The sequence below is a fragment of the Centroberyx gerrardi genome, chromosome 15, assembly GCF_048128805.1.
Source record: "Centroberyx gerrardi isolate f3 chromosome 15, fCenGer3.hap1.cur.20231027, whole genome shotgun sequence".
NCBI classification, from domain to species: domain Eukaryota; kingdom Metazoa; phylum Chordata; class Actinopteri; order Beryciformes; family Berycidae; genus Centroberyx; species Centroberyx gerrardi.
The window spans coordinates 9,435,310-9,460,298 of NC_136011.1; the positions used below are offsets into that span (position 1 = coordinate 9,435,310).

The 24,989-nt window shown below is 45.6% G+C and overlaps 1 protein-coding gene across 2 annotated transcripts in view; it reads left to right on the top strand.

The window, feature by feature from the left end:
- The first annotated feature begins 310 nt into the window (after nt 1-310).
- Nucleotides 311-24,989, top strand: part of LOC139929651 (signal-induced proliferation-associated 1-like protein 2) — a 49,041-nt gene continuing 24,362 nt past the window's right edge. Inside the window, exons 1-8 of one of the 2 annotated variants that reach the window (XM_078288719.1) lie at nt 311-1,763; nt 4,718-4,851; nt 6,617-6,805; nt 11,067-11,241; nt 11,495-11,598; nt 13,205-13,362; nt 14,084-14,660; nt 20,693-20,967. In XM_078288719.1, coding sequence (XP_078144845.1) covers nt 326-1,763; nt 4,718-4,851; nt 6,617-6,805; nt 11,067-11,241; nt 11,495-11,598; nt 13,205-13,362; nt 14,084-14,660; nt 20,693-20,967 — 3,050 coding nt within the window. In that variant the 5' untranslated portion in view covers nt 311-325. The remainder of the gene's footprint in view (nt 1,764-4,717; nt 4,852-6,616; nt 6,806-11,066; nt 11,242-11,494; nt 11,599-13,204; nt 13,363-14,083; nt 14,661-20,692; nt 20,968-24,989) is intronic. The other variant, XM_078288720.1, reaches the window with a different exon arrangement.

Below are 24,989 nucleotides of genomic sequence, written 5' to 3' on the forward strand. Positions count from 1 at the left end.
AATTAGCGGCGCACTGTGAAAGGAGAACACACTCCGCTGTGCCTCAACGCGTCTTAGACACTTGTCCTTGACGTCCAAATGCTGTGTGTCTATCGCAGTGCCAGCCGCCCTCTGTGAGTTGTGACGATGGTTGGTTCATTGACTCAGGAAGGAGGCTCCTCCCCTGCACACAAATGGGCAAATCATATGATGTAATGAAGAGGGGTCCTGAGTGTCTGCTCTACCAAGAGTCTGCCAGCAGGATATGAGTATTTTGAGCCCTGTGACAGACAGCAAATCAAACCTTGTGGGAATTGTGGGAGGCCCAGAAGACTACCCCAGAGCCATGCAGTCGGAGGAGCTGTTCAGCAGGAAACTGAAAGCCCTGAATGGGAGCATGGGACCACCAGCCCCCAGCACCCAGGGGAAGCCTGAGGGCGGAGGCAAAACAAACGGCACTCCAGCCATGCCTAAAATGGGCGTCAGGGCCAGGGTGACAGAATGGCCACCGAGGAAAGATGGATGGGACGGCCGGCCTTCACCTAACTACCAGAGCGTGATACCAGTCTTTCAGAATGGCCAGCAGGACCAGACCACGGAAATCCTGGAGCAAGACGAACCGGTCCCTCTGGACGCAGACTACTCTGACAATAAGTATACACTGAGCGACCTCCTCAGCCACTCCCCGCTGAAGGGTCTCCACCCTATCCGGCAACGCAGCAACAGTGATGTCACCATAAGCGACATCGACTCGGAGGACATCATGGACCAGAACGCCGTCAACCCAAACACCGGGGCCTCGCTGCACCGAGAGTACGGCAGCACGTCCTCCATCGACCGTCAGGGCCTGAGCGGGGACGGCTTCTTCACCATGCTCAGGGGCTACCGGGTGGAGACCCTGGACCACCGCAGCGTGCCCCCACTGGGTTTCCCCGAACTGCTGCGCTACGACACCTCCCTCTCCCCCAGCCTGCAGACAGCCGCCCAGATCGCCCGGGGCGAGATAGTCCACATTGCAGGCTACGACTACATAGACAGCGCTCTCCTCTATAGCCGGGAGAGGGAGAAGTCCTTCATGAGGCGTCTCAAGTCAGAGTCGTCCGAAACGTCTCTGTTCAGGAAACTGCGGACCATAAAGAGCGAGAGCGACGCCCTGCGGCTCTCTATGGAAGAGGACCGGCGGCCGCTCAGCTTCCAGAAGTGCTTCGCCCACTACGACGTCCAGAGCGTTCTCTTCAACATCAGCGAGGCAGTGGCCAGCAGAGCGAACCTGAGCCAGAGGAAGAACACCACCACCGGGGCTTCGGCTGCCTCGGCCGGAGCCGGGCTCGGAGCCGGTATAGGGCCTGGAGGTGGAGCGGTGCCCTTGCCTGGTGCTGGGGCCGAAGGAGGAGTAGCAGGATGTAGCGGTGGAAACGTCCCCATGTTCGAGTCGCCGCTAGGCAGCAGGGAGGACTTGAACCCTAAGGAGAACCTGGATGCCGATGAGGGGGACGGGAAGAGCAACAGCTTGGTGCTGACCTGCCCGCACTTCCGCAACGAGATTGGTGGTGAGGGCGAGAGGAGGATCTCCCTCTCCAGAGCCAACAGTGCCAACTACAGCGGTGGAGGAGAGAGCTGCTCCTTTGAATCCTCGCTAAGTTCCCACTGCACCAATGCCGGAGTCTCTGTACTGGAGGTGCCTCGAGAAAACCAGCCTATCCACAGGGAGAAGGTCAAACGCTACATCATTGAGCATATCGACCTGGGAGCGTACTACTACCACAAGTACTTCTATGGGAGAGGTAAGGCGTGTTGACAGCAAATGTGTCTTGTTTGTGCATTCACAGAGATGATACAGTGGTGATAAAAGAGGATATGAATGACACATTGTTGAGGATGAGGATAGTTTCCAGGCCAAATCCACTTCATAGAAACAAGACTACGAACAATGCTGTGTGTGAAGGCGAGTTCATCCAGAATGGAACAGCCTCCGCTCATAGGGTCAGATATCTTCACGGCCCAGTTATTTTTGTAGGGCCAGATGATATAAGGGGCCAGAACAATAGCAGGCTTGTGTTGGGTGTGAGGGTGTGTGTTACACTTCCTCGGGAGAGGAGCGGTCATGTTCTCCTTGTGATATTGCCCTCAACCCTGCGGAGAAGCTGTGATTAGTCATGTGAGAAGAGAGAGGTGAGCTAGAGGGTGTGTTGCAGCTGTTCCCCAAGGGGGCCGGAGGGGTGTGAGCACGCCTCACATGAAACTATGGGGTCAGCAAAACCACGCCAAGGTCCCAACGCTCCTCATTAAAACACCTAGGTGACCGACTCTGGAAATACCACGCCAGCCCCCGAACCCATCACTGCATTATACATGTCTGTTTTTCCCGCTGTCTGTGCGTCTCTGTGCTCTGCCGCTCTCAGCATATTGGATTACCCATTCTTAAGCCCCCCCAGAAAACAGCTGCTTCACCTTTCACATTTTGAGAGATGCCTGAACTTCCTCAGAACTGCTCCTCTGTATTAAAATATGCGTCAGCGTGACTGTGTGGAAACTCACTTGAGGCTTGATGTCTCCAGTCAAGGAGAATGAGACAATTACAGATCTGCCTTGCTTATATTAGACTGTGCAAGTGAGCTTATTCTGTTGGGGCAATGATGCTCATCTGCCGTGAAATGTTGCCTCACTTATTATTCATCCCAAAACAAAACTGTTTTCCACTTCACATAAAAATCTAACAACTACTTTCAGTGAGCTCTGCTGTCTGTGATGACATATTTACATTACATATTTAATCTCTCTGTGGTAACGCAGGCCAGTGTATAATTGAAATACTCCATGTTGTTGTCGGTTTCCTTTTATTTCGTAACTTTTTTTTAGAAGATGTTTTTTTCACAGCAGAAATGTGGATTTACCCCTTGACCCTTTTTTCATCTGGGTGTTTTATTGAAGAGACAAGTCTGTCGTCACCTCTGCTGCACTACACACACACATACAAAAACACACACACACACAAACATGACAGTGTGTCACCACTTTAGGGCAAGCTTTTATCACCCTGGGCTGAACATTGATCCTATTGATTGCGTAAAGCCCTCTTTCCCGTAGCAGCAGGAGTGGCTCTCCCTGGGCTGCCCTAATGGAGACAATGCAACATCCACACCCACGAGCCAAGCCTTGTCACATACAGGTCATGTTCCCATATCAACTGCGTGGGTGGACATAGTGATATAGAGGCGGGTGTAAAAATCATGCCTTATATATGGATATTTGACCTCACATAGACCTCTGTTGGAGCTGATAATGTAGAGAGTAGAGACACATACAAGTCGATTCTTTAAGGATTTTGGAGCCATTTGTGCAGTGGAGAGTGACAGGCAAGACAGGAGAGAGGCGGCATTTGACATGACAGTCAATTAAAGCAAATGTCATCCATTTGGCAACTTTTGGCAAATTGCCCTTTAGACCAAGTGATGTGTACCAGTGACATGCTGGAGAAATGTGTTGACAAAAGGCATTCCTCTGCAGTCTGCGCTGCCTGCCTCACAGTGCCACCGGTACTAGGATGCCTAGAGGCCCCTACGCATAGACGAGCCTCCTACCGCCGTTTGACCTCATGCCTCACAGAGCATTTCCCCGCACTCCAGTGTCCCTGACGAGCCTTGCATTCCTCAAATAGTTTGCCCATATTCCCTTCCTACAGTTCATCTATTATTCGTGCTCATATGCTCTCTGTACCTAAAATTGACGTCACGGCGATAAGAGCCGGCGTATTTACGCGGCGTGCTCCGGATGGTTGCGGTGTGTAACCTTCTGCAGAAATCTCCTGCTTTGAGAGTGTCTGTGCTTCGAGTCCCCGGTGAGGTTTTTCCTTTGTTGTCCGCTCAATCCCGGTCTTTCTCCCTGGCTTTAGCCGGGATTAGGGACTGTTTGCTCAAGGCACTGCTGTGCGTGTGCAAAGCCCTGTTCCTGTGTCCATGTACACCCAGCCCCCCACCCCACCCTCCTCACCCAAAACACACACACACACACAGAGATACAGACACACACTCCACCTTTCTCACTCTTGAATCATTAGTGAGAAAGGAGAAGTCCTGAAAAACATCACATGACTTTTATTAGATTGATATTGCACACAGCATTTTTAGGTAAAACAAATATCTTGATGGTATTATAAATCATAAGGCAGAATTGTATGATATTTTATTGAGTGCCTTATTAAGGCAGTGCATAACTAATGTCAAATAGAGTGCTTTCATGTTGACACAGAAATTAGCATTGAATCTTGTTATGCTTAAAACTGTTACAAATCCCGAGTTCTAAATGACATGAACCTCTTTTCTCTTGAAGAAACAATATTGTAAAGATGGTCTTTTAGATCCTGTTGCCATAACAAAGAGAATGGGGTTAAATCGGTCTCAGAGGGGGGCTTCAAATCTCTAGTGGACCCCTGCTGTTCTCCGTAATCGGGGATCTCCTGAATATGCCAGAGGAAATGCCCGGCCCTTGTCAAACCATAAGCATTTTTGCATGATTAGCATATGGAGTCAATGATATAAAATGAATATTCTATGAAGCAGCATTTCAGAGGCAGTGATTTTATAAACTTCACTATTTTTCACAGCTTCAGAAGATTGTTTTGAACTTTTTTTTCCCAACTCATTGGAGTTACGATGTCACATCACATTTTGTTGAAGACCACTCATTAATTTGACGCTTCATGTGTGTTTAATGCTGGCCTGTCTCGCTCCACCTCCAGAGCATCAAAACTATTTTGGGGTAGACGACAATCTGGGCCCTGTGGCAGTCAGCATCCGCAGGGAGAAGCTGGAGGATGGGAAGGAGAAAGATGGAATGCAGTACAACTACCGGGTCACCTTCAGAACCAGCCAGGTAACTTCATACACCAGTGTGCACTCAGTCTGCTCTGTGTTGAGTATTGTATGTTTAAAAAGCAACAAACAACAAATGTCTTGATAAATGATGGTTTGATAAATTAGGTTCATTGTCATTATTAATGCATGGTAGGGGGAAACCTGCGTGATTTCTATCATCCTATCGACTACCAGCCAGAGAATAAGCTTTTAAAGGATAGTTCTCATTTCTCATATTTCTCATATTTTGCATTCAGCGGGAGAGGTTTAGGTCACTCACTAGAGAGCTCAGTCAAGCAATGCAAGAGTGCGGAAATGCTTCAATAGCCCTGCAAACAACAAGTGGAGACTTCCTCTCCCTTCTCTATTCCTAAATCTGCCCCAAGCACCCTAATGTGGCCAGTGACTTTGTGCCAGTGGTGACTCAGTTAGTCAGTCATGCAAACACTGATGCAGTCTATCAGAGAGTCAGTGCGATCACATTCACAGACACGGCGCGCACACACACACACACACACACACACACACACACACACACACACACACACACACACACCTATACACACAAATAATTCACCCACAAATACAATGGGAGTAAATCTGACAGTCTCAGCACACCACCACACAGTCCCTCGTGGTACGGAAAGCTCTCATTGATTGATGCTGGGTGGTCTCATCCTCTGAATAATTCAGGTGCAACAGATGCATCAGGCAGGGAAATGTCACTGATATCAAATGCCATTCTTGGTTTGAAGCACCACTCCCCAGATAAAACAATGTATCTGGGTCATGCTAGCCCTGCAAGTAGCACGCAGATGATGTTTTAACTCCCCAATCACTAGAAGGTCTATTTGCATGTACTCTTATCATTTAGCCTCACCTCTCTCTCTCTTTCTCTCTCTTTCTCGCTCCCTGTCTCACTATCCCTTCCTCCCTAAGACTGTAAAGTAATCTGCCTCTCTGTCAGACAGCCATTGACTGCTAACATTCGTGTCCGTAAGCTTTGCAGATGGACTACAAAATGGGATTTATTTGTGTAAATGTGTCTGCCATGTGCTAAACCACACCAGACAGTTACAGTGGGTGTTGAGGCTGTTTGGGTCAACTTTTACTGGCACATTTAATGGTCTGAACAGTAAAACACCACTTAACATCCAGTGTTCAGTTAGCCCGTCTCAATTATTTAGCATGCGAGTTCCTAATGTTGCCCACCGGAGCCAGTAATGGAGCCACTGGCCTAAATAATAATGGCATAAATATCACTGTTGTTGTGTGAAAACCTTGTAGCTCCAATTTTGGAGATATTCATGTATTCATTTCAACTGAAGGATTACATGCTCCTCTGTCGAGGGATTACATGGTCCTCTCCAGCCTTTTGGTATTATGAAACCCTTTCAAAACCAATTAGATAAAGTTAAAAATACATTGTCATCACACTGAAAAAGGCTTTTTTTTCTTAGTTCCTGAAAAGGTGACATTTTGGAGATACAAGACGATATTATTACTGCCTTACACAGCAGCCAACATATCAGTCTTGTTCTCACTTTCCAGTATTTTGGAAATGCAATGTACGCCTTAACCCAAGCAAAGCCCTGGCTGAGATTTAAATTAATCAGAATAACTTCATTTGCCAAGTCATTGGTGCAGAGACATATTGACAGCCTACAGAGTAACAGACTACATAATGACACATTGTAGAAGTACTTCACGTACAGCACAAGACATACAATAGACAGTAGAGCTAATTAACTGAATTAATCCTCGCCCTCTGTCTGTACTGCCAGCTGACCACGCTGCGTGGGGCCATCCTGGAGGATGCTGTTCCGTCCACGGCAAGGCATGGGACGGCCCGCGGGCTGCCACTGAAGGAGGTGCTGGAGTATGTGATCCCTGAGCTCAATATCCAATGCCTGAGGCTGGCCCTCAACTCCCCCAAGGTCCCCGAGCAGCTCCTCAAGCTGGACGAGCAGGGGGTGAGTAAAAATCCCTTTTTCTTAATTTTGCAAGCACAACCGCAGACTTCCACTGTTGGCCACTGAGCAGTGCTGCAGCAACTGGGGGTTAAGGGCCTTGCTTTAAGGCCCGTCGACTGTAGCTGTTAAAGAAGGGAAGAGTGTCTCCAAACCAAGATTTTCCAATTGTCTTGACTTTTAAGCCCCCGCTGCCACATGTCGATATTATGGAATACTGAATGAAGCTGTTTATTGATGGAGTATTTTTGTCTGTATCACCTATAGAATGAAACTGGGGAGGGATTAAGTTCAAATGGCACCTTTGTGCTGTCTGCCGTAGCCTGTCAGCACTATTTAAGATGTCCACTGGCTCCCACGTGGAGGCAAAAGACAACCAATATCACACTTAAATAGAATCAATATGAATCCCAGACTCACAGTGTCCTGCATCGATTTCTTTGACACGCTTTTTCTGCTGAGAGGATACTCAGTCACGGGCTAAAGTAATACACTTTTGACAACTTATTTCATCCGAGAGTGGGTGATTTGGTATTCCGCCTGGATGGCAGAGGATGTCATCTTGCATTATCTCTGTTTGAGTGAAATGGCTATTAGTGATGCAGGCCATCTATATTCGCAGGTATGGAAGAAAGGGATTCATTGTGTGATCTTAAGGCCTTTAATATCTCTTCTAATGAATCAGTAAGATGGAAAGTGGAGTGTTGGGGGAGTAGCTACTGATGTAGTGCTTGTCTAACTATCAGAGAATCGCCTGCTTATTAGCGTAATTGCATTCGTTAGCATGAGCCCATCCTTCCAGTTGACAAGGGACAGGCTCTGATAATAGAATGTGTCAACCATGTCCCTCTTGTACACTGAAATTTTGCGAGACACACACACACACTTCCACACACAAACAAGAGTAGTGTAGTGTACTCTGTAAAGCAAGTTCATTGCAATTAAGCGGATGACAGACTTTCCATCGCCAACTATCCCAAAGCCAATCATCTTCATCAATCAACTTTATAAGTGCTTGAGCAAGTTTCCTCCTGCCAGATCCCAAGCGGTTGGTATCACATGTGGGAGTTTGTCCATCACAACCTGCCATGCTAACAGCACTCCCCATGCCTTTGGTACGAGAGACTGTCTGCAGACAGACGCTGGGATATAAAGTGGAAACTGGAAGCATCAGAGAGACAAATGAACAAACGGAAGTCATCTAAGAAACCTGCTCTGAAACCACTTTCAGAGGAGGAGAGCCCAGACTAAGTGGGGCTTGACGCTCTTCCAACTGGCACTCCTCCTCACAGACCTCAAACCAAAAGCCCAGTTGAGGCCAGTTTTATATTTGGACATCGGTATTTTTGTACACTTCTGTTTTAATCATTAATGTTGATGCTTGCCGTGCAAATGTTTAATATGTCAAGCACCCCATAATCTACTTTTTGGCCGAGCCGGACTTTCAACGCCCCTCTAATGTGTTTGTGTGAGGAAGCTGAGATTGGACAGGAAGAATTGCAGCTCACATCTTGTGATGAGCTGAGAGCATGAGAGTGCTCTGGCAGGCCGGTTTTGTTTGAGTGTGTAATTCTTTTCTACCACACATAGAGAGCCTTATCTGAGGAATTTTGTGTGTATGCGCGCTTCTAAAGACATATTAGTCCTCTGTTTTTGTGAGTGTGTGCGAACAGGCTTCTCCTTGTGCTGCGAGGAGAAAGGACGCCTGCTGAGGGAGGCTGTCCTCGAGCAAGACAGCCTCCACAATATCCTTCACAAAACTGTCCTCATGATCCGCTCTGCAGAAAGAAGATCCCTGAAAGCCGTGTTGTAGACTGCGCTGTAATGGCCTTAGCTGTAAGAAGAGAACATGGCATATGTGAATGTGTTTTAGATCACATTTTAGATCACAGTGAATTGACTGTGAGCAGATGGACTGGGAAAACCATTAGGCACTTAATCAGATTTTGAGATGTGAGCTGATGTTAGGTGATGTCTGATAGAAATCATAATGGTAACTTTTTTCAAACGAAGCCATTGATGCAAAATGTCTTTCTGTTGTTCCCAGCTGAAGACCATTTTAAAGCTGGAAAATGACAGAATGATTGTCACCTGAATAGAAACACATTTCACCAGCTAAGATGTCTGAGTTAAAGCTGTCATATTCAGCTGTCAGATTTTACTTTTTGCTTCTTGATGATGAAATGAGATCAGTAGAGGAGGGGAATGAAAGATCAAGATCAGTGTGATTCTGTTCCACAGGTTCAAGAGATTAGTCCCGATCACCCACTGAGGCTGTTATTGCAGGGCCAAGCGCTCAGCCCTCCTTAAAGTAAATCAATTCCCTGTCATGGCATTGGAACATGAGGATTAACTTGGTGACATTGTGTACATAGCTTGCCTGTGCCCCACATCCACATTTCCCATTCATTTTGATGTCCTCTTATGTACATATTTAGATTTTGTCGCATTGGTGCAGAAGTGATAGTAAAGGCATCATGATAGGTGTTTGTGCAAATGTGTGTCACGATTGTAGCCAGGTTTTGGGAGCCATATTTTGGCCTGAGGGTTTGTACTGCAGTGCAGACAGATGTCACAGTGATGTTGTGTAACGCACTTGGCTCTCAGGACACTGCTGTATCCCTCAGGTGTGTCTCTCAAATCTCCAGAGGGACTGTTGTCCCCATTTCTCTCTCCCCTCATTAAGTCTCTTTCCATCCCCGTTTTTTTTTCCCACTCCATTTCTTTTTGTGAAGGAGGAGGGCTAACAGGTTTCAACAGCCTCCAGCACTGGACAGAGGGAGAAAAGTGAAGCGAGGGAGAGTGAGTGAAGAGATATTTATAGAGGAGAAAGGACTGCACAGCAAGCAGAACATTTTAGCTAATATCAGGTCCATTAAATGGGATATCTCTGCTTTTTTTTATGATACACGGCCACTTCTCTCTTTCTCATCAGAAGCTGATGCCGCCAAAAAGCACATCAGAGGCAGGAAGAGATGACAGAGTGAGCTACATCTCAGGAGTATTACTCATTCATATATATATATATATTTGTCCGCAGGTGTGTCTGCGCTTTTCAGGCTGTGACAAATTTGCAGCGAAGGGCAATGTGATTGCCCTTGCCATTGGCCGGTCTGTTAAGAGGAGCACGAGGTTAAGCGAGTCCATATAATGCAGGACAGAAATGAAGACCACATCACAGCACATCATGCCATTTCCACTGGGCTTGATGGTATAATAGCTTTCAGTCACCGCAGGAGCTTTAGTACAGAGCCGTCTGCCTGATAGAGGAAGTCACCATGACAACAGTGTCAGAGGCACACTGGGAACTGATAACCTGTAAGGGAGGAAAAAGACGATTCTAATTTGTTTCAGTATATAGATCATTTCTTGGCTTTCACACTCGCAGAACCTTTTTGTCTTGCCACATTGACCCCGTGTCAGGATGCTGTCCTCAGTCGAGAACATAGGGCAACAGGTGCCGAAAGCAGGAGTCTTTTGTTTTTTTTTCTTTTACCCTCTTCCCTGGCCGGCATCGGGGAGCTGTAAGCCATAAAAGATTCATGACTCTATAGTTCAGCGGGTGGAGAAGGCACTCACTGTGCAAGGAAAACCGCTGTCTCACTGATGTTTTATTTCTACATGACTCCGCTTAACACAAGATCATATTGGACCTGTTGTTTCTGGGTGATAGGAAAACTCCTGATCATAAATAAGATCCATTGTTATTGAGGCGTTCTGCCTTGAGTGATGGTTAATTCACTGTCCTCAGACTAACATTGTGGGATGAATCAAGGTTGTATTATTTGTGGTGTGTGGAAGTTCACTGTTGTTACCGTCTCATGCACTCTGCACAGTATCTCACTTCTGTTCAGCTGACAGTGGAAGACTCAATGACAAATTAAAGGCATTGTTTACATCAGTCCTATTGGAAAGGATTAAAATGCCATCGAGTGTTCTGCAGTAAAGCAGGGTGATCCTGCTATATGTCTGTAATTCACTCCCTAGTTGCTCCACAGCTGCTCCTCAATAGCAGCTATTAGCTTGGGTTGATTTATGCTCTGCTCAGCGCACTAGAGAGTTCATAGCCTGGCCATACAAAAGGGGGGGATTTCAGTGCACTGGCAGAGGGGTTATGAAGGCCTTCACATTAACCGTGACAGGATGGAAAGTAAGTACTTCTCTGCTGCGAGTGTCTGATGTATGTGCGATTGCAGCGTGTGATCCATATCAGCTCCAGAATAGGCTACTTACTGTACTGTCTGTGTAATGTGCCTGATTGCAGCTGAGCTTCCAGCACAAGGTGGGAGTGCTGTACTGCAAGGCGGGCCAGAGCACCGAAGAGGAGATGTACAACAACGAGAGCGCCGGACCGGCCCTCGACGAGTTCCTGGACCTGCTGGGCCAGAGGGTGCGCCTCAAAGGCTTCGCCAAGTACAGAGCTCAGCTGGACAACAAGAGTAAGATAAAAAAAAACTTCACACACGCCAACAAAAGCCCACTCACTCCTAATCCTGCTGAGTACAGATGTCCAGCTCTATTTCGTATTGCTTTTTTTTTGTGGCCTTAATGTTTTGTAAGCCCCTGAATGCTTGATCTTACTGTGAACATCAGGCTCTTAGTTCATGTACCATTACATCATCACCTTATCTAACATAATGGCTGCTTTTCATGAAGTCTGAGACCTTGACTGCCCTTTTCTCTCTGTTACAGCCGACTCCACAGGCACCCACTCCCTCTACACCACCTATAAGGACTACGAGCTGATGTTTCATGTGTCCACCCTGCTTCCCTACACCCCCAACAACAGACAGCAGGTCAGTAAACCCCTCTCCGTCCCTTCCAGCAGACCGCATCTTAGCTTTAGTGTGCGGTGAGCCGGTGGCTGACGGCGGTAATAAGTCCCCGAGCAGCTTCCTTTTAGGATATCTTCAATCCCAGCTCCTGCCAATCTTCCCCAGAGCCTCATTTCGTCACGGTAATGACCTATCAGTTGAAACCTTGAGCGTTGCCATGGCAACGGCACCCCATAGTAGGATTTTAATCAGTGAGTCCCCAGGGGCCGGACCTGGCGTGGTATTAGACAGGTCTCTGTGTCTGTCTGCGCTAACAAGTGGGATTAATTGGATCCAGTGGCGGGCCGGCGAGTGATGGCCCGATAAAACCCTGATTACAGAGGTTCACCATCTTAGTCCCTGCACTGCTGGTATGGAGAAGTACTTTCTTTTTGAGCCCTGTGGCTACAACCCCACAGAGATATTACCAGTGAACATACTGAAGGAGTTGGTAAGTGGAGGAGGGTGTTTGGAGTAGGACAGGGTCCATAGCTAAGCTCTGGAGAGACCTATTCTAGACCTGTTCTCTCCCGTGGATCCAAAGGCTCCTGATTGGCAGGATTCAGGGCTTTTCTTTCTCTTTTTCCTTTCCCCTCCTCCAGCTGTATTTAATTGAGTGGGACTGTCATTTAATCCCTGGTGGTAATCTTCCAGTAGGCCCAAGCAGAGCTCACCCCGCTCACCCCTTCATCCTCTCCAATTCACCACTGCACCCTCTAATCCTGTTTGTTTACAGGCCCTTCTTGCCCCTTTATACCTCTCCATAGCAACCCGGGAATGAGGTTAACTACCCGCACAGTCCAACCGTACAAAAATGTGGAGTCTAAATTGTGTTTGTGTCACATTTCTATCACTCGAAACCCTTTTATCCTGATGTCTGACACCTGGGAATGGATATCAGGATCACAGCATGGAGCTGGATAGTCGTCAATGACTAGAACTGCAGTCATTGCTCTCTAAATGACTCGGTGTCCCGCTGGCGGTGCCAGTATTGATGCCAGTGACAGTTCATTTCAGTTTGCTTGTTTTGAGATTGAAATCTTAGAGAGACTACTAATTTCCTCGACTGGCGCTCTGCTAGGCTTTCAAACCAGGGAGGAATAAGCTGTACTGTCTTTAGCTCCTGCAAAAACTTGATTTGTCTGTTGCTATACACTATTATTTGAGGGTTTGGTGCAAAATGGGCATAAGTGACATTTTGGAGGAAAAATGAGTCTTATATATTATTGGAAAGTTCTTGTTCAGCTCTGTCTGATGCTCAAAATAACACATTTGTAACCATAAAGACAAAAGGGAAAAGACTCAAAAAGAAAAAAAAAACTGCATCTAAAAGCTTTTTATAGAATACACATTTTCGCAGATCTTAATCTCTGTGAAAGTATGAATTAGTATGAAATTCCAATGTTATGTTTTCCATAAAAAGATGCAATTCATTTAAGGTTTTGTTTTTTCTCTGCTATAAATTAGAAGGTCGCCTACGCACCTTTCACTCTAAACTCTCGTGCTCTTGCACTGCCTTTTTATATTCACCTCTGATGTATTTTCTCTGTGTCTTTGTCTCTATTTCTCCCTCTTTTTATCTATATAGTTATTAAGGAAGAGGCACATTGGCAACGATATCGTCACCATAGTATTCCAGGAGCCCGGGGCCCTTCCCTTCACTCCAAAAAACATCCGCTCTCATTTCCAGCACGTGTTTGTCATCGTCAAAGTCCACAACCCCTGCACTGATAACGTCTGCTACAGGTAAACAGAGCGAGCAGCCACCGCCCTGCCAGGCTTGCTTACAGCTATTTCTACTTAGGCATATGAAAACAGACAGGAGAAGAGGGGGAGGGTGGAAACACAACATCTAAAATTGATGGCATTGATTCAAGCCACCAATTATTGAAGCTCTTCACCATGGGAAAAGAGAACACTTGAAGTAAACTAATTCCCTCAAGACAATTTAAGGGAATGTGTTTATCTTCTGATGTGTCTTTCGCATAAATATCCTCACGCTAAATGGCTCCACGTGAACGTTTTAGAGCAGCTTAATTTGAAGGAATAATAATAGTCTGCTGAATGCTTTCTCTGGTTGCTTTCATGACTTTATAGTAATGTGTGGGAATCACAAAGCTCTTTTGATCTGTTCAATAATGTACAGTCATTATCTTCAGAGACACCTTGAAATTATGACTTATGACTCTCTCCTCAAGAGTTGTTTGAAGTCAAGATGGCTCTTGTTAATGACATAGCTTTTAATCAACGCAGCAAAAGATCCTTAGCTCCTTTCAGTGTTTCCACCAGAAACAATTTCCCTGAAAGCTATATAATTTCAACCCCCTTCAAACGACTACTGATTAAACAATTCAATGCTCTGCATTTTATGGCACTTCTTTCAGTTTATCTGTTACATCATCACTACACTTATGACTTTTTCCAGTGGCACTAAGATCACTGATTACATCCCATTTTGCTCTTTCAGCGTGGCTGTATCTAGATCTAAAGACGTGCCTCCGTTCGGCCCCCCCATCCCCAAGAGTGTGACCTTCCCCAAGTCGGCCGTGTTCAGGGACTTCCTGCTCGCCAAGGTCATCAACGGAGAAAACGCCGCGCACAAGTCGGAGAAGTTCCGTGCCATGGCGACGCGCACGCGGCAGGAGTACCTGAAGGACCTGGCAGAGAACTTTGTTAGCACGGCCACTATTGACTCTGCTGTCAAATTCAGCTTCATCACCCTCGGAGCCAAGAAGAAGGAGAAGGCCAAGCCCAGGAAGGACGCGCACCTGTTCAGTGTGGGCGCCATCACCTGGAGCGTCCGCGCCCGGGACTTCGGCCAGTCCATGGACGTGGACTGCTTGCTCGGCATCTCCAATGAGTTCATCGTGCTCATCGAGGAGGAGTCGAAGAACGTGGTCTTCAACTGCTCCTGCCGCGACGTCATCGGCTGGACGTCGGGGATTATGAGCATTAAGATCTTCTATGAGCGCGGGGAGTGCGTCATGCTGTCTGCCCACGACAACTGCGGGGAAGACATCAGGGAGATGGTCCAAAGACTGGAGGTAAGACCCTTCGAGACACAACCGTAATTTTCTCTGTCATGTTAGAATTCTTAATGTCTGCCGGATTAGGCCGTAGACAAGACTGGCTGATCTTTTGTAACATATTTTTAGCCCGTGTCTTGAGTATCGGTCTCAACTCCTGCCATACCAAAGAGTTTTCAGAGAATACAAGAGAGGGAATCAGATTAGAGGAATTGCATTGAGGCCCAAAGATTTCCTCATTGAATTCCAGGTTATTTGTAATCTGCTGTAAAACATGACATCTCCTTCACAGAGGGAGTAAATCCATCTCTTCAGGTTGGGGAAGACATCTGTTTGCACTCTCTGTGGCTAATTGGGGGTTTTGTCTTAGTTTAAGAAGACTTTGCCTCTGATAAATAGTGAGTAAATAGCAGCAAAAAGATGTAGTTGTCATACCAGTTTGTATAGATTCTGTCAGATGCTTTGTTCTCAGGCATGTCAAAGACGGCATTCATTTTTATCGTGGGTCTAGTACTGTATTTTGCAGTAGTTACACTGCAGCTATCGTGGCTGTCGCATTCTTCTTTTTTGGCAGCTTCATTAAGCACTGTCTAATTGGCTTTCTCTAAGCTTCTGAAAAGCTAGAAATCAGTGGTGGCCCAAAGGTTAGAGAAGCGAGCTTGTGACCGGAAGGTCGTCGGTTCAATCCCCGGGACCGGCAGGATAAATCTGGGTTGGGAAAGTGAAAAAGCAGCGCTTGCCCCTCCCTCATTACCACCACTGAGGTGCCCTTGAGCAAGGCCCTTAACCCCAACTGCTCTAGTGGAGCTGCTCAGTGGCCAGCAGATCAGACTGTGGCTGTACTGGTCAGCTTTCAGGTGTGAATGTGTGTGTGTGTGAATGTGATCAGGGCGTTCCTGAAAAAGAGAGCATTGCTCTCAGTGAAACTCCCCCTGAATAAATAAAGGTGGAAAAAAAAAAAAAATCAGTCTGTGATCTCTGACCATGTACATTTCCTGTGCTTTGTAAAGGAGATCAGCAGTTTATCCCACCCAAGCAATTTACCTGCAAGTGACATGTTGGTGTTACACAGAATATTCTGACTCCTGAAACGTGACCTGGTGGTTTTCTGTCTGAAATGGAAGTAAAGCCATGATGACAAAGTTTGACACAGTTGGGAATCTGCATGGCATATAAAGGAAAATATCCGCCTTGACTTTTAAGTGGGGCAGCGAGACATTTCAGCTTTGGGAGGATGCTGATGGCTGTGGTCTGTGTGGTGAAAGAGTATGTTCTGCAAATATTACCCATGCCATTGTAGCGTTACTGTGGACCACAAACCCTGTCATTTTATTTTCATTATTATGTCAGCAGAGCTGTTCACTGGCTTAACCTATATGTATCCTGTCAGACTCTTGTGTTGCAACTTTGCACTGAGCTTCCGCTGTTTCATTCTCTTTCCTTTCTTTTTTTCACTATTTTTTCCACCACACCGTGTGAGTGTGGTTTGCAGTGTTAACCCAAAACCCACTCGTTTTCCTGGCTTCCTCTTCCTCGGGACAGCCTGTGGCCAGCTGGTCCTCCCAGGGTTGTGCAGGGACACGAGTGTCACCTGAATGCGAGAGTGTTAGGTGTAATCAGCAGAGTCCAGAGAGGATTATCCTGTCGATAGTTTTCTTTTGCTCATTACACAAAATCAACTGAGGTGTACAGACAAAGGCTTAGGTCGCAGATTTGCAGATGTTTTCCTGCTCTCGATTAGGATAGACCATTATGAAACATCACACAATTTTCATCTAAAAATGATGCTTGTGTCGCTCATTTAATGGAGTGCAAGATTAGGGATAATGTGATTTGGTCCATCCTTAGATTACCAAATGTCTAGATGCAGGTAAAGGAGGAGGAGGCTTAAAACAGGACAGCACATGATGCTCCAACCCAGTTTTGAAGGGGAGGCGAGGAAACAGAGACACATTTTTGGGTCTGACAGACTAAGAATAGAGAACACTTGGCCTCAGACTGCTTCACTCCTATGGAGAGCTACCCACTTAGTCCAAGTCCTCTCATCTCCATTCTGCAGTTCTGCCTTGGCCATCTGTACAACTCTGTGGCCCTGTTTATATTGTGTGTGAGGTCAGGTGGGTCTAGGTATCTTCAGTTTCTAGATAAATAGGTCGAAACACCTGGTTCCTCTAGTCCGGATGCTGACATCCAATGCCTTGTTTCCGTTCCTTGTATTGGCTTGTTTTTTCCTGTTCTAGTTTCCATCATTTGTTTACTGAACCTCTAATCAGGCAGCCCTTTGCTTCCTCTAAATTACACTGAGGTTGAGTCCAAAAATCCAAACCTAGGCTGAGCCTGACCTTATTCCTGCCTGGCTGCATCTTCCTACTCTCCACTTATTGGTTTAAATCAGCCTCCAGCGACCTCATCAACAATCTCACAATTTTCAAGAACCCAAGAACGGGAGTAACAACCCATCCCCCCCACACACACACACACACACACACAACTCTTCCCCTACTGCACACCTGAACTTCATTTTGTCTGGGATTATGATTGATAGAGATAGTTACACATCACTTTTTTGTGATGAGCTACTTTCAAAAGAGTGAAAACATTTGAATTAGGGTGACCAAATATGCACATTTGTCTGAATGGCTAGGGGAATAGCAGACCTGCAGCACTGGAATGCCACCTGAAATAGCAGAAGATTCTGTCAAAGTATTTACCATATTTAATCTTAAAAGGACACAAATGTCATTCAGTGTCTGCTACACTCTTCATCAGAAAGGACAGAGCAGGATATATTAGCATTTGTGATTAGCCAAAGGACATCACTTCCTCATTCACTATGCTAATCTCCTTTCACATTTAATGTCCACTCCCCCACGGGATTTGGGAGGCATATTATCCAAGAGAAGCTCAAGAGTATATAAAGCTGCTGAGGCGTCAAACCTAAGTATTAATAAGTGGGTGGCTATTTGTGTTACTTGGAGAGCAGCAGTAGGCACATTAGGTATGAGAGTATGAGCTGACCATGCAGACTTCGTCCCAGAGGTGTCTGTGTTTTCCTGACCGTCCCAGAGGTTGACTAGAATCATGTTTCATTGGAAGGATTTACAGGCTGCCGGGCCTGTGATGTAATGTGAACCAGGGCAGACAGAGTGAACAGATTGCCCACTGTAACACACAGAGAGGCCCAGTGTGGGAGTACAACTAAAAGCTTTGTGATAATGTCCTGCTCCCCGGGGTGTTGCTGCGCTGGGTGGCCGCGTGCTTGGCTTTTATGAGACCAGTCATGCTGGCTAGAGTACGATATATGCTCTTTTTTTGTTTTTGTTCACTGTAAGAAGTGCGAGCAGTCTCCCCTCCTTGTGTGTGTTTTTTCCTCTTCATTTAGGCACCATCAGGATTACAGATAAAAGAGAATGACAGTATCTGCTATCAGCCTGAATCTGATAAAAGATGGAAAGGAGCATCACATGCTAATTTGTGCACATTCTTGAGCTAATTAAGCAAAGTAGTTGCCTCCTAGCCACATTTTCTAGATTGGGGTTTGGACACGGCTTATTAGGGCTACATCTTAACATCAACAACTAAGTCCTATATAATGTATCAGTGCCATTTTTAGGCATTATGAGTTACTGCCGACAAGACCCTCTGCCTCTACTCTTGCCCCAAAAAACAACATTGTACTTTTTTGCATCAAATGCCACTGTCCTAGATTTGCTAGATTTTAGCTATTATGATTCCAATGGGAATTGCAAACATACAGCTCCGAGGAAATGATTGGCCCTAGATTTAGTCCAGAGGGGCTGCGCCTGTGTTCTTTGAAGTTGAGAGGAATGACGGGTTTTTGTTGGGTCTGTGATATATGCTGCCACAGACAAGGTCATCAGTGTCAAAGCTGCTTCTTACTCTACTAAGTATGGAGGTTTAGATGCCATTTTATTTGACAGCAGATTTGAGGCTGATATTGTCTGTTTTTTGAGGGCAGTTTTGGGGGTTGTAGGTTTTTTTTTGTTACCGGTCATCTGAACCCATTTTTAGACTCCACTTGGGGAAATATTTTAGCCAGCAGCATACACACTCATACATACATGCCAGACATTATGTCACCACCATTATCATAATAGCTTTACAGGCCACAAATCCTTCCTATGAGATGATAAGTGTCCTGTTAGATCAGGCATTATGTATGTGGGCCATTCTGATGAGAACTTGTGCACATTAATTTCCTGGATGGACTGAATAAAGAGCCCCAATGAAGGCATTTAGAAAGCTATTATTTAGGCCTAATGAATTTCTGACAAAGGGCAGTTTGAGTCATGTATGGCAGAACAGTCCCTAATACCCAGGCCAATGTCTCCCTAATACCCAGGCCAGTTAACTCCAGGCTTTGCCCCCAGAGAGCTTTTGGACCTCACATTTCCAATTTGACTTGCCCTTGATGTTTTATCCAGAATATTTTTTTTAGATTGTGGGTCATCTTACCAAAGTGCTCCTCTAGTCTAGCCAGAAAACTGATTATTGGGGCCTCAGACCGCTCTTAATCTAAAACAGTGCATCACAGAATCAGGTTGTGTTCCCTCAAAACTTGGCCACTATACCGTAGATGCCCTCTACTCTTGTCATTGCCACAGTATAAAAACAACTGTGGATGTGGTGGTATCAGCCTAAAATTTTGGCACACAGCATAAGCTGACAAGTTTTTGCTTTTATAAAAATGGTGCTGGTCAGATTTTGTTGATGGCCATCTCACTCACTACCTTCACAACTGGCTGTCAACCCATTTCACTAACTTGTCTTATAGAGACAAGCCCTTCAGTGAGTTAATTACCATGCTTGTAAACTGGCTCACCAACATCACCAGGTTTCCCTCCGTGAGACCGGGCCTGTGTCTTGCTGTGAGGAAACACAGTTGATGCATGATGGTCCATCATGGTTGACGAGGGTCCCCTCTCACATGCGGGGTAGGATTTCTGCCAGTGTGAGAATCTGGTGGAGTGTTGACAGGTCATAGTCTCAGTTAATGTGTCCCTGAAGCCAGCTGCCACTCTGAGGCAAATGGAAGCAGTCACCCACAAGTGACCCAAGACTAATCTGATGGGTGATTAAAGCTGATTGGATGGAGTGTGAGGTTTTCTGCCAATGGCTGTCACAAGAAAGAAATGGTGGAGCTGGTGAATTGCTCACGCTGGATATGGAGGTTTGCTCAGCAGCTGTCAGTTGATGCTGGATGTGTGGTAGTATATAAATGTCCTGCTTCAAATTCCTTCTTTGAAGTTAACACTGGTTTGATAGACTTGCTGTGTGGACCACTCCATGTCTTGGTATCCAAGTTTGATTTTAATTCCCCATGCAGCATACACATAGTGTGTGACGTGTGAGGCACTGTGGTGAAAGTGTCCTCAGAGACAGGTGTGTATTTTTGTGTGTGTGTGTGTGTATTTGTGTGTGTGTATAATATGTGTGTGTTCTTTAGCTGTCACTGTGCAGCTCTTAGGCTACGTCTGTTAGCTCTGTGATGCACCCTCTTATTAACTTCCATTTGAAATGTTTTTTGGAGTAGCAAAACAAACACACTCATGCAGCTCTGCCTAAGGATATGATTTTTACTGTGCTTCAGCCACCCTAATTGTATTCTTTGTGTGTTTGTGTGCATGTTGTACAGTGCAAACCACACACAGACATTATAATATGTGCAAACTGTACTCTACACTGTGTTGAAGGCTACCATTGGACTTAACCAGCTTAGAAAGCTCTTGTTAAAGGATTTTCAAATTGCTCAACTTCCAGTCTTTCTCTGTCCTTCATCCTGTGTTTGGCATTATCTGTGGAAACTCTCATGCCTGCTCTTTTTTCTCTCTAGTGTGACTTTCTGTGTAGTGTGATTATGTACAGTCTACTGTCTATAGTGTGTCTTGCACTTTGCACTTTTCTCTACTACACTGTCTGTGAAGCGTTGTTGTCCTTGTACCATCATGTCTCTGGAACAGTGTGCCCAAGACCAATTCCTGTATATTTATTGTACTTGTCGATCAAAGTGATCTTAATTGTGATTCCAGATCGCCACCAGAGGTTGTGAGACGTCAGAGATGACTTTGCGTCGGAACGGCCTGGGCCAGCTGGGTTTCCATGTCAATTTTGAGGGCATCGTGGCCGATGTGGAGCCCTTTGGCTTCGCCTGGAAGGCAGGGCTGAGGCAGGGCAGCCGGCTGGTGGAGATCTGCAAGGTGGCCGTCGCCACTCTCACCCATGAGCAGATGATTGACCTGCTGCGCACCTCCATCACTGTCAAAGTGGTTATCATCCAGCCTCATGAAGACGGCACCCCCCGAAGGTAACTTCGCACTCTCATTTTCTTATTTTCACCTGACCTAACACTTTGGAGCAACACTACAGACACAGGATGTATACAAAACATATAAAACCTGTGGGCTGCCTATTGTCTTTGAACTTTCTATGTTATTGAGATAGAGAAGCAGTTGTTCCCTGAGAAGAAAAGTGTATGTAGCCAATCACAGAAGAGTGTTTTCTACTTTTTCTCATCTTTTGATGCAGCTGGAAATTAGCCTCACCGTCGCTCTCATATTTTGGATGATTTGCATAGAAAAATGCTTATACTGTTTTTTGTTACGATGGGGTTGATGTTGCTCTCTTTAAAGGCTCCAGTGATTTCTCTGGAGAGGAGAATTTCTCTGTATTGATGTGTCTGTGTTACGGGAAAAAGCTCCAGCAGGGCTGTAGAGTCACGCAGACACGGACAGTCAGCGTTTCTCACTAACGATAATGAGAGGAGCATTTTGATTAATGGCTCAACTCTTCCTGCCGTTGTCTGACAGCTCACATTTGCAGATTGCTTTTTTCTAACCTCGCCCCATCTTCTATTCAGCAATTAGGATGGGAGTGTTTGGCTTTTTAGGGACGCTCACCCATGGGGAGACGCCGTCAGTCCCCTAATAGAAAGAGAGAAGCATATTTCAAATGATCTTTTGTGATGTGCAGAGATGAAAGTCTGTGTAAAAGGCTCGCTCCGAAAGCACATCTGCTTGTTTTGTCTGTGACAGCCAGACAATCCTGTGAAAGCATATCCATCGCTCTTTCACACTCCGATTTTCAACATCTTTGTTTTGCTGTTGCTTCAGGCTGACAGATTTGCGTCTACTAATAAATACCAGTCCCGCTCGCTCGCAAATACCCACAGCAGAATGGCTTTCCAGTGTACAGAGAATATATCTCTACTTAATCCCACGTTTTTGTTTGATGCTTCAATTAGTGCTAATGCTATTAGCTAATCCTGTCATAAAAACTGCAAAATCTGCGGACCGCAACAATCAAAAACAATCGCGACATCATTCCTATAAATATTTTGTTTTGCATAGTTGTGCATTTCTGAGCCATTTTGTGCCAAGAAAGCATTGATGTCTGAAAAATGTAGGTGAAACGTGCTGGACGAGATTTTAGTTCAAATCTGTTTATAGGATTGTATATTTTTGGAAGATAAAAATCGCAGCCATGCCAACTATTCTGAATGGGTATGCTCTTAAACAGATGTTAGTTGTGTGTGTGCGTGTGTGTGTCATTGTGTCACAGGCTACGTAGTAGGGCCTTGTAACTGTGTTTCAACTTTGCGTTCTGGTCTGGCAGCGGAGGACTGACATATTTGCTCCCCCAGATGGTGGACTAACACGCCTAGTCTGCGAATCCAACACAGCAGCCTCTCTGCCAGAACCGACTTCTAATCCTCTTACCGCGATCTGTGATGATACATGATGATACAATCATAATCGGAGTTCAGGGAAGCAGAAAGCAGTCAAAACAAACATCTTCCAAAACTCAATCTGTGTCGACAAACGCGTGTCCAGCTCCCTGGAACTGCGCTTACAGGATGGAGGATTCGGTGAGTGAAGCGCTTGGCTCGGTTCCTGTGCCTGTGTGGGACATCTGGCTGGGTTTGAATGACACCACTGAAGCTGGGGAAAGCTCTTCTGGTGGGCAGTGAAAGATGCTTTTACAAATATACGTCATGCTACATAGCATTGCATACAAAAGTATGCATTAAGTCATCCTATACGTTCATAATAGTCTGTCTTGAGGCGTATAATGGGCTGAGTCTGACCCATATATGGCGTTTACCAACAGATGTGTGGGGCAGATTAGCAGACGTTACAGTAGATGGCCCTACTGGAATCCGATGCTGTTGAGCTCCACTGGGACGTTTCCCCTTCTTACTGGAACACCGCGGCTCAACATGGTGTCATGAGAACTTAAAGGTCCTTTTCAGGCCCTGTGAATTTTCTCCCATCGCTCCAACAAATCAAGAGGTGAGAGGTCAGGTGAAGAATCTTGAGGGCCCTCGACTCTTTTCGCTGCTGCCTCTTTGAGTTGCTGAAGTGTTGCAGTCAACAATAAGTGCTCCAGTTTCTCCACTATTATCTCAAGGGAAAGGAATTCAGCGGGGGCCCGAAGGCCCCTGGCGGTCCCCCGTGGCCAGTGGGACGTTGGCTGGTCTAACAACAATGGACAAGAGTCTCATGACCTCCAAACAAAGTACCCAGGCTCCAAACTGCTACTATGACAAGGAAAAATGTTTTCACAAGCACATGTGAAGACTAGGAAGGGCATGTTTGACTACTTACTTTATTACTGTGTTTTTTTTATTATTAGAATATCATTTAGCCTACTTAATCTTTTGATTTCTCCAGATTCAAGGTGGATTCGGGGGTCGTAATGTTAGCTGTTCGCAGAAATTATGCTAACAGGAATTCTACCAGAGAAAAGGGAACATTTAAACCTCTGTGCTTTTCTTTGATTTTACTATTTTTTTCATACAACACTTTATTTAGCATCAGAGCTCCTAAAGCCGTTTATGCCTTAAAGGGATTTGCCCTGCTCCGTCTCAAGCTAAAGGAGATATGGCTCTAATATTAGCCTTACCTTGCACTGTATTTATTTACACTGGAGGCAGGATGTGGTTGTAGCTCAGTGCAATACCAGAGGCTTTTCCGTCATCACTCTGGAAAGCTTTAAACAAGTTCAGCATGTTAGTCTTGGATCAAACTAATGAGAGAAGAAAAAGATTAGCTGTTTGAAATCGGAATGCACTATGCAGAACATGGCAGCGGTGTATTTTTAGCCTATGTTTATCATCATAGATGTAGCGGTAAATAAAAGGATCAGTCAAATAGAATACCACAAGACGAACTACCATCAGCAGAAACTTACTGTATTTTCAGAATATCATTAATTTATTTTTCTTACTATAATGTATAGCCTACTATGAGTTCTGATCACAATATTGGCTCGAAAATGTGGGCAAACTGAATTTAAGTGGATTTAACCTGCACTAGACCCCTGTTGATAATGAGCATTGGCTGTGACATTCAGTTGGCCAGTTGTGACCTTTCCTTTGAAGTGTCATCAGACTTGTCATCATGGATTTTCATCTGGACTGAAGTTAAGCCGTGATTCTCACTTCTCATGCCGGCACCTTGTGAAAAAGAGCACTTCTAAACGAAAACTCAGAGAAGACGAATCACAAATTGCTCCGTTTAATCCCCCCGCATTCTTCACAGGAGCTGTTCTTCCCTTTAGATCACCATTAAAAAGACTTTGGGAGGAGGAGGAGGAGGAGGAGGGAGGGGGTTCCAAATTGCACATCTATACACTTTTCAGCTCACCTCATTAAGTGAGCTTCTTGACAAAGGTCTTTAGAGGGCTGGTGGAGGTCACGACCTCTCTGGCTCTTTGCTGTGACATGGACTCTGACTGTGGGAATGGATTAGCATGTCCCTCGATCGCCGGCCTTGTCATCAGACTGACAGCTCTCTGGCTGAGGTCTAAGGTCCTGTTGTCACACCGCTCTATTGTAATTCATTATGGGCCAGTGGCTGAGGGAGCAGTTTATTCATCTCCATTTCAACTGGCTTCTAACTCAACTGTGAAAACATCACAACTCGTTATTTTTTAGAACGTGAGCAATAATCTTATTTTACTAATCTCACATCACATTGAAATTGTGGCAGCTGTTTTATTAAATGATTTCCTCTAATAAATCAGACAGAACCGTTTCTAGTGGACAACATGGTCTTCGTTCCAAGCTGTGGATGTTGTCTTTCTTCACAAGCTTGTACAGGCTATTGTGGTATCATTTATAGTCCCTCACATTTAGCTGTAAGAGTGCAGCAGTAGTTCTTGGCGGAGTCTTGAGGAAGCAGACAGTGTGTAAATCTTGGCCAGTTGCTGGCTTCCTCTTCTCCTTCTGGCTGGCTGGGTGGGTCTGACAGCTCCAGAGACTGCAGCTAATCCCTGCCTCCACTCCACCAGCCTCCAGCTCAGGTTTAACTGTTGACCAAACACCCG